At 37.1% G+C, this 14,427-nt stretch overlaps 1 protein-coding gene across 1 annotated transcript in view; it reads right to left on the bottom strand.

The window, feature by feature from the left end:
• Epsti1 (epithelial stromal interaction 1) overlaps window positions 1-14,427 on the bottom strand; it is a 98,869-nt gene that overhangs the window by 49,844 nt on the left and 34,598 nt on the right. The window contains exon 6 of the mRNA XM_010637081.2: window positions 9,324-9,397. Within this exon, the coding sequence (XP_010635383.1) occupies window positions 9,324-9,397 (74 nt within the window). The remainder of the gene's footprint in view (window positions 1-9,323; window positions 9,398-14,427) is intronic.

Raw genomic sequence — 14,427 nt, 5'->3', positions numbered from 1 at the left:
GTTGGAACTCCAGCCCTTGAGCTTGCAAGGGAGGCGGCAGAACCACTGATGACCCCCACCCCCACCCTACTATGTTTTTCTTACAGATTGTGGCTTTGTAGGTTTGGGGAGTTATTTTAGAATTTACTGACACTCTTTGAAGCACTGGTCAAAGACAGCATGTGGTACTCAAGTCAGTATTCATAACGAATGTGTTATCACATACTGGGTACAACATTTTACGTCTCTGTAGTCAAGCACAGTCATTGTTATCCAGTTCTTTCTTTTGTCTTTTGTGCACTTGATCTGTTCTGTCTATGGAGAAATAAATGGGAAAAAAAATCGACAAACACTAATGATTTTAAAAGTTTTGTCTAATTTTTTCCCTATATATTGAAAAAACTATACTGATAAAGATTTATGAACTTACCTTTTCTTTTGAATTATATGTATTATCTTTGTAAAATATCCTTTATCTTATTGAATGCTTTTCACCCTGAATTTGTGTCATATTAATGTGGCTACTTTGTCCTTCTTTTGTTAGCATTTATAGATATACTTTCCTTGCCTTTGTTTTTTATGGTTTTGTAGCTAATCCTTGTAATAACAGATAGTTGGATGTTTATGTCTTCTGCAATCCAAACATTTTCTGTTAATAAGGAAATTTGGCTTTTACACCTTTTTTTCTTGTAAATGTTAACTTGTTAAAATTTAACATTTTTCTCTCGTTATATTTTACTATAAAAATTTTACCTTTTCTTTTGATCAAGTAAACCAAAAACTGGCACAAGAAATAGAGATATTGAGAAATTGAAAAGCAATGTAATCATCAAATTTAATTTGCTGTATTTTTGTTTTTATATAATATACTCTATTTGTACATAAAATTAGCACATATAATTACTCATAAAACATATTTATATTGATATCTGGAGTTCACAAGCTTTCATTCATACAATAAAGGAAAAATTGTTTATTGTATTTTCATATCTGTGTATCTTGCTTGTGCCTCTTCTAGTGCTAAGAGCCTTCATGTTTTAACTTGATCTGTTAATTCTTATTTTGAAAACTAAACAAACATTTGATTTAAATGTCAATATCTCTATTATTTAAAATAGTTCAGGTACCTCATTGTCTTTCTCTTTCTTGGGTTATTTATTTGGCTAAAGTTCATTTTCTGGTTCTTTTCTTTTGTGTATTGGATAAGGCTTTTAGAATCCACGTGGAAATAATAAAGTTGGCTGTGTCTGCAGAGAGCTAATCTTCACGATGAAGGTCCCATATTCCTTCCAGGTGTAGTTTGTTTACTGGAAGCACCTCTTGAACCCCAAGGCCTTCTTAGTGAACATTGTGGGTCAAAAACACGTATTAAGGCTCTATGTTTTATGGCAAAGAACAAAATCAACTGTTGTTCTTTGTGGAGCTCACCAGGTTCAGCATCTCTAAGCACTAAATTAGGTCTTTTACATAGACTGTATCAATCAACCTTCTTGAGAGTTATTAGCTCTTACTACCAAGCCCACATCATGCAGGAGGAAAGAGAGGCTCTAAGACATTAAATGTGTTTCAATTAAAGTGAAAACAGGTTAGAGTTTGAACTGGAGGCATCTAGCCCTAAATCCCCTGCCCTCCCGAGGGGGGAGGCTTAGATATTGCTAGGTTCCAGTTATAATTCAGGTGAACTATTTTGCAAATAAGGCACTAGTCAACTTTTATCTTTTACCAATCATTAACTATATGCTGAGAAAGATGGAAGCTGACCTGTCACTCATGCAAGGCATTCTTCTGTTAAAGGCAGACAATTTCACATAATACCAACATCAGAAGAGGTCACTACATGACTATGATTGATCAAGATAAAAACAAGACCACTCCATAACATGTTTGAACACAGAAAAGTACACAAGCCTGTCAACAACAACAGTGACAAGCACCCCAGAAATCTGGCTACTTGCAGTGACTATTCATCAATGACAGCATAAGTCTCACTTTAGCCATCCCTCCCTTTAAGAGGGGATAAGATCAAATTTAAAATGGACAAGATATCTAATCATGCAGAGACCCCTATTTTCTGCTAACATCCAATCCAAGGCCAAGCTTTGCTTCCTTAAACTCTTTTCCAAGTCATCAGACACAGGCCCAAATCCCGTAAGTCCTTCCCAACATCTTATTAAGGTGCTCCCTGGTTCCCCCCAAAGTATGGCTAAGTAGGTTGGAATTCATTTTAGAAGCAATAGGACTAGGAAACAATCAAATCTTTTAGGAGAATGACATTGTCCAAAAGTGTGTTTTTACAAAATTAAATCTTACAAAACACATGAGACCACCAAGAGGAGAGACTGGTGGCAAAGATAGTAGAATTGCAGTAGTGTATAGGCTGACAGGTAACAGAAAACACAGATTATGAAAACATAATTCAAGTAGTATGTGATAAATGCCAACATGAGGGTGATGGAGTGGGAAAAAAATTACTCAACATATTCTAGGTTACTGATGGAAAACCTTTTGGAGCTTTCAATGATAGGAACAGCCTGATGGGCACATGTGGCATAGGTTCACCACCACTCCTCTAGGATATGTGCTGGAAGAATTAATAATGGGTAAAAATCAGATGTAGTTTTAACTAGCAACATGATTTAACATTCAGCAGTAAGGGATTCCCTCAAACTAGATTTCTCATAAGCTGTTCAGACTCATTCTGAACAAAGTATATACGGAATTTTTGTATCTGTAAGTTCACTTCATTAGCATAAGCTAGAAAGTTATGAATAGGATGACTTTCTAGTCACCTTACTTAAATTATAAAACTCAAGGTTGGATTTAAGCCTGCCATATGGAGATGGGAGTAATTTAGCCCTTAAGTGTCTTTCAGAAGTTCCCTTGAAGGGCATTAGAAGATTTGCGGCATATTAGAAAGCAAACTTGGGGCCGAAAGTGTGCAAATTCAGCAGACCTGCCTGGATTCCAAGCTCTAGGAAACTAAAATAGATGAAGATGTGCCTCTGAAGAACTAAGCACACTATTATTCAAATGGAAGTAAAAGAGATGCATGGTTCTGATGGCAGAAATAAAGAAAACTTCCCTTCATTACAATGAATGAGCTAAGCCAAAAGGCTGGCTTGACAGTTTAGGAACAGGAAGGTCTCAATTGGGAATGGGCTTGGTCCCAACAGCTTTCCCAACTGATATTTTAATAATGGGAGCCCTGTGTCCCCAAAAAACAACAATGGAAACTGTACCTAGGAGAAGAGTATAATCAAGTGGCATCATGGTACTAGAATATACTATAGTAAGATGCATCATGGTACAAACCTATTGCTGGTCATGGAATGACAGTATCATTTGTATGTGATGATTGGAAATAAAGCATACTTATTTCTTCAGTCTTTCTTTTTTCTGCTCTAGGAAAATTTTAGATCTTGGTGGGAAGAAATAGAAGTCAACTTTGGCCAAGTCCTTTTCTCTGAGCTGAGCTACCCTCTCTGATACTTCTCAGCATGGGTACCCCATGTTGTTGCGGTGCTTATGACCCCCATCTACCCTGAGACTCCCAATCTTCAAGTATACCACTGCCCAAAATTACCTAATCCCCTTGGCCCCAAAATCTTAAAACCTGGGTTTGGCTTTAATACTTAGCATCTCTGTGACTTTGGAAAATTTTAACCACCCAAATCTTCACCTATAAAATGGGGATACTACATCTCTAAGAGAGATGATTTTTAAAAATTTTTTAAATTCTATTTTCTGCCTCCTACTGAGCCTGACATCCTTCAGATTCTCATTTACTGGCTTATATTAGCCAATCACTTTGTATTTTTGAAACTACTTGTGAATGTATAATCTTCTATGTTGGGTGGTTTTCAGACATGGTACAATTTTAAAGGCTTAAAACACAGCCAGTTCTATTCCTCCAGAATATGCTTTTAAAAATACTGCTTTTCGTAACATCTGTACACAAATTGTATCTGTACTCCCTAACTTCCTACCCTAGCCCCATCGCTGATTAAACAGGCCCAAAATCCAATTTGTCTCAACATTTATTTTTAAAAAGCATACAATTAAAAAAAAAAAAAGAAACAAGCTTTTGAAAGCATGGACTTAATAGACATTTATAGAGTGTTCCACCCCACAAAATCAGAATATACATTCTTTTCAGCTGCATATTCTCCAAGATAGATCACATACTAGCTCACAGAACAAGTTTGAATAAATGCAAAAGAATTGAAGTTACTCCCTGAATATTATCAGATCATAGTGCAATCAAGCTGGAGATCAACAGCACAAGAAACCATAGGAACTACACAAACACATGGAAATTGAACAACACTCTCCTAAATAATCAATGGATCACAGAGGAAATTAAGGAAGAAATCAGACAATTTTTCCAAATAAATGAAAATGCCAATACAACATACAGGAATCTATGGGACACAATGAAAGCAATTCTACGTGGAAATTCATAGCACTGAATGCCCACACTAGGAAAACACAGTGAGCTCAAATAAACAACCTAATGATGAACCTGAGACTACTAGAAAAACAAGAGCAAGAAAAACTCAAAGCTCGAACAAGAGAGGAAATTATAAAGAGCAGAAATCAAAGAAAACAATACAAAAAATAAATGAATCGAAGAGTTGGTTTTTTGAAAGAATAAATAAAATTAATTGATAAACAACACCTACCCACAAAGAGACTTGTGTTCCTAAGATTCTCAGACTTGGTTTACCATAAATAAAACATTCTGGAGTAAAGCATTTTGTCTGACAATAGTTATCAGACATCAGCTAGGCCACCATGAAGGGTAGTGACTCATATCAAAAGGATATGGTAGCAGCTGGTTTTGAGAGGGCACACCTTACATTCTGCTCAGTAACAAGAAGGCATTCACAGAGAACTAAACTATGAACTGAAAAATGTGGAGGCTTTCTCTGCATTGTCATCCACAGTGAAATGGGTCTCTAGAGTTCAAAAAACAAAAGGGCTCTTCATAAGCAGATGGGGGCTCTACCAAGGAGAATGGGTACAACAAGATCAAAGGAGGATTTGGAACACGCCAGTGACTTCTTCCTGGCATTAACTAGCAGGAGTGTTTCTGGCATGTTTGATATTTTACCATTTCATGTCAACCACAACTACAGTGAAATAAGCTGTTTGAGTAATAAACAAAGAGTGAAGGCATCCCTGGTCCTTAACAGCAGTTTACACACAGCAGGTAATCAAAACATGCTGGTTAATGTGAAATAGGAAGAAAAGGGCTAAAGGTGTAGGGAAAGTGGGAAGGGTAGGAGAAAGGTAATAAGGGAAATAAAAAAATAGGAGAAAATGGAAATAAAGTGTTTGTAAATGGGGAAGGGAGGAGGGGGTGAAGGGAGGGCAGGGACAAGGGGAAAAAATGAGAGCCAAGACCTGTCATGTAAAGGTACAAGATCCCAATAATGAACCTAACTGTACTGTATACCTAAAGTGTACCAATAAACTCAATGAGAAAACAAAAGATGACTATATCTCCCTAAGTAAATTATTATTTAAACTTTAAAAGGTTAAGATATTTTACTCAATATTTTATATAGCCCAAGTCACAACATCCTCCTTTTGATAACTTTAATTATTACTTCAGATCAATAATACTAATATAAGAGCCATCCTGAAAAGCACCATGCGTGAGCTTTTATAAGCAGTAAACAGCCAAAAAGATTAAAAGTAATGGTGAGAACTACACAAAGCTTAAGTGCCCATTTCTACCATTCATTTTCAGGCTCAAGAATCCTAGAACTAATTCTGAGTTGTGAAATTGGAGTCAGTCCCCAGCCAGAGTGGCAGACTCAATGCATCATTAATCTGGCCTGCTCTCAGCCGCCAATTGAAATAGTCACAGTCATTCGATTTTTAAGGAAAAGACAGTACTGCAGAAGTACATTCCAGAGGTCTTTCCATAAAAACCATCCTGTGTGCTCCATCTGCATGTGCAATCTGCTTGTGTATTTTCAGCCAGCTTGCATGGGCAGATTAATGCGTACAATTAGAAAGCAACCTCACAGGCATTCAATAAACTGCCTTCATTATTACACTCAGGAGAGTCCCTTCGGATGTCAATAAAAGCCTAGTTTTCTGCCTGTTAGCTAAATAATTGACAACACTAAAAATAATCAGAAGCAAATGAACAGAGTCAGGAACAAGGTGTGAAGAAAGAGCACAGTAAGATGATTCGCGTGGTGCTGCCCCAGGTGGCTTTCCTGTGCTTTTTGTCTAGCACCCTAGATTTAAAGTCTGTTCAAGCCCATGGCTGCCCTTCTCCACAGGAAAGACACATGATTCCTGGTCTGCTGTTTGAACCATGTACATCACAGCATGCAGAAACTAGCAAGGTGTTGACTCATTCTAAACAATTTCTTATTTGGGTCTCTATTTTGTGTTTTTTCACTCTACAGCTTCAGGAGAATCTAATTGGAGAGGTAGGGGGCAGGCAGTCTGGTTGGTCTAGTAAAATCTTTGTGCTGTTAAAAACTCTTAACAGCTTTCCTAGAAAAAATTTTTTCTACCATAAACTGGTTCTTAGAAAGTACAATAAAAACTTGTTATATAGAAAATCCACATTTTCTAAGAAGTTCCTTTCATATTTCAAGCTATATAATGGTCATTCATTTCATGAGCTGTTGGCCTTTTAATTTCAAAGTAATTCCAAGCACAATGCTTTTAAAAGAAAAAAGCTTACACACATATATCTCTTCTTGTGTTTCTCAACAGGCTTTAAAAATCAATTTGAGATACTTCTCATTCTTAGTCAACTTCTCTTTTTCCTGGTTAACTGGCACTTTCATGATAAGCAGAAGCAAGAGCAAGAGTGAAATGTGCATGTAATTGAATTGAACTCCTCTGATAGTGTGTATGTGAAGTGGCTAAGGCCAAAACTTTTTTTTCTTCTTTACAGGAAAAAAAAGGTGACTGATCTTTAATATATTTAGTAAAACAAAAACTCAAGAAGCTGGAAGTCTATGAAAGAAAGAAGACTGAGCAGCACAACCTCCAACATTTGAAAACTCTAAGAATCTCTCATCCTTCACCTTGCTTTGCTTCAAACTCTCCAGAGGATGGACTAGTTTAACTTCCCAGTCCTGAACTTAAGACCTCTCACCAGGAAGTAGTCTTCCCTTCTCTAATGTAAAACTAGTATGCCACAGAATAACTGTATTTGCTTTCATATGTGACTCTACATAACTGAAGCCTCTAATCCTTATCTCCCTCAACTCTTCAGGCCGGACCAAGAAATAAATCCTCATTTTTCTCTATTCATGAAAATTGAGGCAATAATACATCAACACCCTCAACCTGTTGCCTCCCTCTGGCCACAAGTCTTTTCAAGATGGTTTCTCACGCTATTCAGCTTCCTCTTTCCCAAGGGAGAGTAGGGAGAGACAGGTTTCACATTCTGTGACTGAGAGTAATACTGAAGATAACATCAATCTTTAATCCCTCCGTCCTACTCTGTCCCATCTCCCACCGGTTTTCTGACCCAGATAGCAGATGTCAATTACTTATCTTGCTAAAAAGCAATGTAGAAGGCCAAGAAACTTATTTTCCACTCTTGTCTGAGTCTTAAAGCAAGAAGCAGTTGCTTATGATAGAGGCAGGATAATGCCAATGCTATGAGAAAAGTGGAGGATGTGACACTTAAAAAAGGAATACATTCTAAGGTGTCACATAGCTGTGCAACTTAACACCTTAGTGACCTGAAATTCTGTAAATGAGGGACAACAGGAGGGAAGGGAGAATAGGAAACAGTTAATGAACATTGCATAGGAAAGAGGGTCGTCAACTGCTAGTTCTGGTGGGACCAGAAATCTATACACAGTCTCTCCAAAATAATGTTGTATAATCCCATCCAACAAGGAACTCTGTAAGAAAATTATTTCAAGTCCATATAATAGGTACTTTTATGCCATTGATATAACATATTATCCTTAATCCTTATAATTAGCCTATGGGATAGATATTATCATCCTTATTTTCAAAGTGAAAGTCAAATGAATCAAAAACCAAAGTTTAAAGAGTTCAAGATCACAACAGAGGATTGAAACTAGGACTTTGAACCCAGATCTGCTTAGTTCTAATTCTGTTACTGGATGGGTTGTTTCTGTCCCACAAGGTATACAGACTCTTTGTATCTTAAACAAGCAACTGAGAATGACATACAGAAAAAGCATGAAAGTATAGGCCTTATTAAAGCAAAAGTATGCTTCATAGAGTGGGAAAAGGACAATAATGAAGATTAAAGGTAGGTTTGACTCAGAGGATCCCTTCTGTTTTTGGTTTTAAGATTTTTTTTTTTACTGGATCCTTTTCTGAGTTTTAGGGTTTGGGTTGGTATCTAGGAAGGATTCTCCCAATTAATGGTGAGTTTCCATCCTCATGTCCAAAGGAGCTTCTGAATTTATATGGGCCTTGTTAAACCACCATGGTAGGCCAAGCCCATTGGGAGAGTCAAGACCATAATGCTATTATAATGGCTTTGGAGTCACCTAAAATGACTCTCAACACAGCACCTACCCCTCAGGCTCATGCCTGGTACCAGGGAGTGTCGTTAGGGCAGGATGATCTTATGGTCTCCAAATGCTATAAGGCATCCTGTTTGCTGTGAGCCTAAGATGTTCCCCATGCTGCCTATCTCATACCTAAATTCTATGACATTTAGAATGTAGGATCAGAAATATGGTTCTTTGTTCTTGTCTTCTTTTAATCAAAGTTCAGGTAACCTAGTTACCAAGAGCTAGTATGTGATCTTATCTTCGAAGGCTATGTAATGGAGTATAATATCTACATTATAAAATAGTAATTGCCCTACTATGGCAACACATATTAACTGCTGCTATTTATAAATCATATTATATAAATTATCTTGACATGTGTCCACAAATTGGAAGTTTTAACAATTAGTGCTAAATGTTATCTGAACTTTTGATTAGAATGAAGTACAATAGAATAACAGTCCTCTGCACATTAGATAAATCCCTAGTTAGTTTAGATCCTTCTTGGGTATTTCATTTCAATCACTCTCCTTATACTGCTACCTTGGATTACCAAAAAGTCAAGGTCTCCAAGTTACTTATCATGGCGAATTCCTGAAATTTAGTACTAATATTGCTAGTCAACTATTAAAGAGTCCTTTGGAGAGTATAAATGTCTCCAATGTTAGAGCTTCAAATGATGACAGAGTTCAGTAACATAATTAACAGTCAATAAACTAATACTGTACCAGGTATTTGAAAAGTTACCATCATCTACAATTTAAAAGCTGAATGAATGAATACAATGCCTACCAATGTACCAAGTTCTGAAAACATACTCACTATTGGGGATGCTTCCTAAGTGCTTCTCTTCTGAGCTTTTCTTGAATTAGCTTTTTCTCCTCTAGTTTATTGCTCTGAAATTGCAAAGATCAAAATAAAATCAATAAATGAAGCTTTGGGACAAATCATGATGTTGAAATTATCCAAGATTCCAGTGGCCCCTCAGAGTCTAACATGGCAATCCTGTCAGAGGCTCCCAGATGGCATTCCCTCTCAGAACCCAGGAGCACTAGGCCAAAAGGCAGGAGCCAAGTCAAGCATGGTGGCACACACACCTAAAATCACAGTACTCTGGGAGGCTGAGACAAGAGGATCCTAAGTTTGAGTAGAGTCTGGACAACTTAGTGACACAGTATGATCTTGTCTCAAAATAAAAAAATTAAAAAGGGCAGGAATGTAGCTTGGTGTAAAGTTCCTGGATTAAATCCCCAGTGCCAAAAAAAGAAAAAGGAGAAGGAGGAGAAAAAAGAAGAGAAGAGAAAAGAAAGTGAGGGCCAGGAGCCTAAATCTTTCCCTTAGTTCCCTTCTCTCAATTTGACTGGAATAATCACAGAATCAACATTCCACATTTTGGTTCAAATGAGAGCAACATTTAATTTTTTAAGCAGTATTTTCAAAATGTTCTAATGGAAACATGAAATTTACAAACCAAGTATGCTAATTTAAACTTATAATTAATGGTTAAAATTATAATAAATCTACATAAACACACCCACATTCTATGAAGGCACTCCAATAAAGATTTTCAGTAAACCAACCTAACTCCCTTCTGATGTAGAATCAGATACTTAAAACCGTTTAGAGACTGAATAGCATATGTCCTAAAAAAAAAAAAAAAAAAAAAATCAAAAAAAAAAAAAAAAAAAAAAAGCCATCCACTTGAATGGAAAAGTGTCATTTTTTTTAAATTAACTTTTTTGAGAGCCTAGAGGAAAAGAGCTTCATATTTGATATTACTGACACCATAGCCCTGGCATATTTTAACCCAATTTAAATAACCCAGAGCACTTGCTTTCTGCGTACTATGACACAGCTGTCATTTTTTAAACTTGCCTAAGAAAAATAAGCAAAATTCTTAAACAACAAATTTAATAAGGAGTTGAAGCAAGTTCTGCAACACAGGAGAAATGTGAAGTTTTAAATGAATTTAAGAGAACCCAAGCAACTGGAGTTAATAAAAAATTGGATTTGCCTAAAGGAATACCTGTGATCAGAGAATAATGGAAGCCATCATTCTAAAACTTTGTATGCTTGGCTCAATCTTTCAAAAAGGGGAAAAATGTTCATAATGTTCATTTGCACAAAAATATGAATTCACACAGAACTCTCCCATGTTGACAGGCAAAACAGATGGTGATTTCAATTCCATAGAAAAGAACTATAGGAAATTTATTAGTGTCAGGGGAATCAATTAAAATGCAAGCAATTAGATTTTAATGAAACAGAATAGAAAACTAATGCAGAATTTCACATCAAGTAAATATGACTCCAGTGGAAGTCCTGAATCCTAAGACCAAAAGTGCTAACCATGATAAACTCCCTGCACCCCAAGGAAAAGGGCGGGGGGGAATCAAGAGTAAAAGACAGCAAACAAGCAGTAGGTTTTGATTACGCCAAATGTTACAGATGCTTTTTTTGATAATAACGCTTTTTTGACAAGCAACTAGAGACAAAGCCCAGGTCAGTAGTGGCAAAATGTGATGCAGCAAGCTGTTTGTATCAGCAAAAGCGCTAAAAGGTTTGCCATCTCTGGTCTATGTTATTTAAGCAAGGCCAAATAGAGATAACCAATTTTAATTTCTTCACTAATAGAATACAACTCAAAATAGTCCCATAATACCTAAATTTTACCAAAGAAAAGTCTGTTTATTCCTCAGCATTTTGCAAAATACTGGAATATTTGAGAAGTCATACTTAGCAAAACAGACATCAATTTTAGTATACTAATTTGTATTAGCCCAGCTTTCTTCCTGGGAGTAAATACCTAACAAGTACACCTTAAAGGAGGAAAGGTTTATTTTGACCCATGGTCAGCTGGAGCCAAAGCAGAAACATCATGGCAAAAGATCACGGTAGAGTAAAACGGGTCATTTCATGGCAGCTGGGAAGCAGAGCACAGGGAAAGAGCAGAACCGAAAAAGAGTCAGGGACCAGACATAGTTCTCAAAGTCACACTCTACGACTTCTTTCCCAAACAAGGCTGAACCTTCTAACAGCGTGTTCAGTTATGAACTACCTTCACAATCCAACTCTCTTTAAGAGACTATTAACCCAGTCAAATTGACAATTAAGATTAACCACCTTTAACCACACCTCCTTAAACCATCCTTAATCACCAACTAAACCCAACAAGATCATAATTTTGCCTCATGTGATCTATTCTGCAAACAACCAAAAATGCACCAGTTTCTTCCTCAAAGTCCTAATAGTTCCAGAACTGCTCAAAGTACAAGACTTTGAAAAAAGACTTAGAAAAAGCAAGTTATATAATCCCAAAACACAATGGCACAGGGTAAGCATTCCTATTCCAACAGGGAGGAGTGGAGGTATAGAAAGGAATCAGGCCAAAGCAAGGCCAAAATCCAGCAGGGTAAACTTTTAAGCTCCATATCTCCACAACCAGCAACTACAGCACATTGTAAGAGGGCTTGTGTGAGCCCCCATCCTTCTCTTTTGAGCTGGCTCTACTCACTACCTGAAGCTTTTCTCAGCAGGTATTCCATGCTCCTGGCTTCTTCAACTTCCTAAGGTCTCCCTTAAAGTTTTGATCCTACTTCTACAACTTCACACACCGCCATCTTAGGGGCATGTTTCCTAACCTTCTAGGCATTTCTTTGAAATCTGGGTGAAAGCCTCCACGACGCCAGCAGTCTTATATTCTGCATTTCTGAAAAGCCAGCATCATATGGACAATGCCAAAGTTTGCCACCAGGGCAAGCAGTACCTGGGCTCCACTGGACCATGGCTGCAGCAGCATCTGGGTGACTGGATAACTGAGCTCAATGAAATGCACCCCAGGGAACCAATTCCATAGACAGCCCTACTCCAGCAGGGGGCATAGGGACTCTTTTTGCAAATGAAAAGTTAACACTATTACATCCTTGGGGCCTACAATGGGGGGAGAAGAGGTTTATTTGCCAATTCAAGGCATCTTTCTTCTTGTTCGGATGCTAAGCTCTTCAGCAATTATACTACTTTTGCCCTCAACTTTACATGCTTCTTTTCAGGCTAAATTTTAAGTTTTGCAAATCTGTTTTTGGCTTACAGTTTTCATTATAAATCTGGCTAAAAGCAGTTAGCAGTAACATGCCACAAACTGAACACTGGGCTGCCCTGAATTTCCTCCACCAGATAGATCAATTAAGCCACCACCTTTAAAATGAGCTTCACAGGAGAATGGGGAAAAAATAAGAACCAAGATAGGGACTGGAAATTTAGCTCAGTGGTTTCGCTGCCTGTTGCTTCAGTGTAAGGTCCCAAGTTTGATCCCCACTACCAAAAAAAAAAAAAAAAAAAAAAAAAAAAAAAAAAGAAAGAAAAAAGAACCAAGATATATCATATAAAGGTACAAATTCCCAATGATGAGTGTCATGCTATTCAAAATATACCAATAAACTTAATGAAAAATAAATAAATAAATTTAGCTTCACACAATCTTAGGACACAGGCAAGATGTAGACAATTTTTTTTTTTTTGCCAGAGTATGCATAACCGCTAGTCCAAGTTTTAATATAGTCCTTGTTGCCATCTGAAACTTCATGAGCACGTTCTTTACTATCCACATATTTATCAGCATTCTGGTCTTCTGATCTCCCACCATAATAACCTATCTATCTCTGCTCCCAGCATTCTAGGGCTTGTCTAACCTGCACCTCTAAACCTTTCCAAATTTCTGTAAAGCAGGTCCAAAGGCTTCTGTTCCACATGGTCAGATATCATCACAGCAACATCCTCAGTTCTTGTATTAATTTTTCTGGATTGGTCAGATTTTCTGTTGTTTCTGTCTCAAAAAAAATAAATAATAAAAAAAAGCCCAGGACTTACAACTCAAAGGAGAGGCTTATTTGGCTCTCGGTTTCAGAGGATTCAGTCATAGCTGACTCTCCAGAGCACAAAGGTCATGTTAGAAAGCGTGGTGAGGCAAAGATGCCCACTTCATGGCATCTGGGAAGCACAGCACAGGGGAAGAACACCCAAGAAGAAGGGGCCAGGGACAAGATATAGTCCCTAAGGTCACGCCTCTATGATCTCTGAAATGTGCTTTCACACAATTGAGTTGGCAATCAAGACTAAACATCACAAGTGCCCACCTGGCAAATTTCATAGTTTAAAACTCAAGATACTGACAAGAAAACAGTAAGTTAAGTACATTAGGGGAAAGCACTTTGCAAGTGAAGTTATATGAACACAAAGAAAAAAAATCACAAAAGCAGATTGTCAGAAAATGCTCCCAATGGTTCCACAAATATTCACACAATGCTTAGTAGGTGGCAAGCTCCATCTCACACACAAGAACCAAGAAGTTTAATGATATGCAGAATGTAGTTTCTAATACCAGGTTTATGAGTTTAGGAATACATTCTTTTTATTGAGAAGGGCTTGGAGCTTTCTTAGTTTTTTTCCAAGGTGCTGATAGCCAAATTATTATTATTTTTCTTTTTATTGAGTTTATTGGCACATTTTAGGTATACAATAGTTAAATTCATTATTGGGATCCTGTACCTTTACATAATAGGTCTTGATTCTCATTTTTTCCCCTTGTCCCTGCCCCCCTTCACCCCCTCCTCCCCTCCCTATTTACAAACACTTTATTTCCATTTTTTCAATCTCTCGTATTTTTTCCTCTCCCTTATTACCTTTCCCCCACCCTTCCCACTTTCCCTACACCTTTAGCCCTTTACTTCCTATTTCACATTATGAATTATCTCATTAAGATCCTGTGTACTATTATAGTTTTTCACACCAGAGAAACTATTTGGTATTTCAGTTAAAGAAATCACTGTATGAACATTAAAAATAGGGAATCCTAAAACTAAAAAGGAAAGTAAAAGAGAAAAGGCAATGATGTAAGATTAAAATAATCCTTAATTTTGAAGATGAAAAT

The sequence above is a fragment of the Fukomys damarensis genome, unplaced genomic scaffold (assembly GCF_012274545.1).
Source record: "Fukomys damarensis isolate Sample0158 unplaced genomic scaffold, DMR_v1.0_HiC HiC_scaffold_38, whole genome shotgun sequence".
Taxonomy (NCBI): Eukaryota; Metazoa; Chordata; class Mammalia; order Rodentia; family Bathyergidae; genus Fukomys; species Fukomys damarensis.
This window is presented reverse-complemented; position numbering and strand designations above follow the sequence as displayed.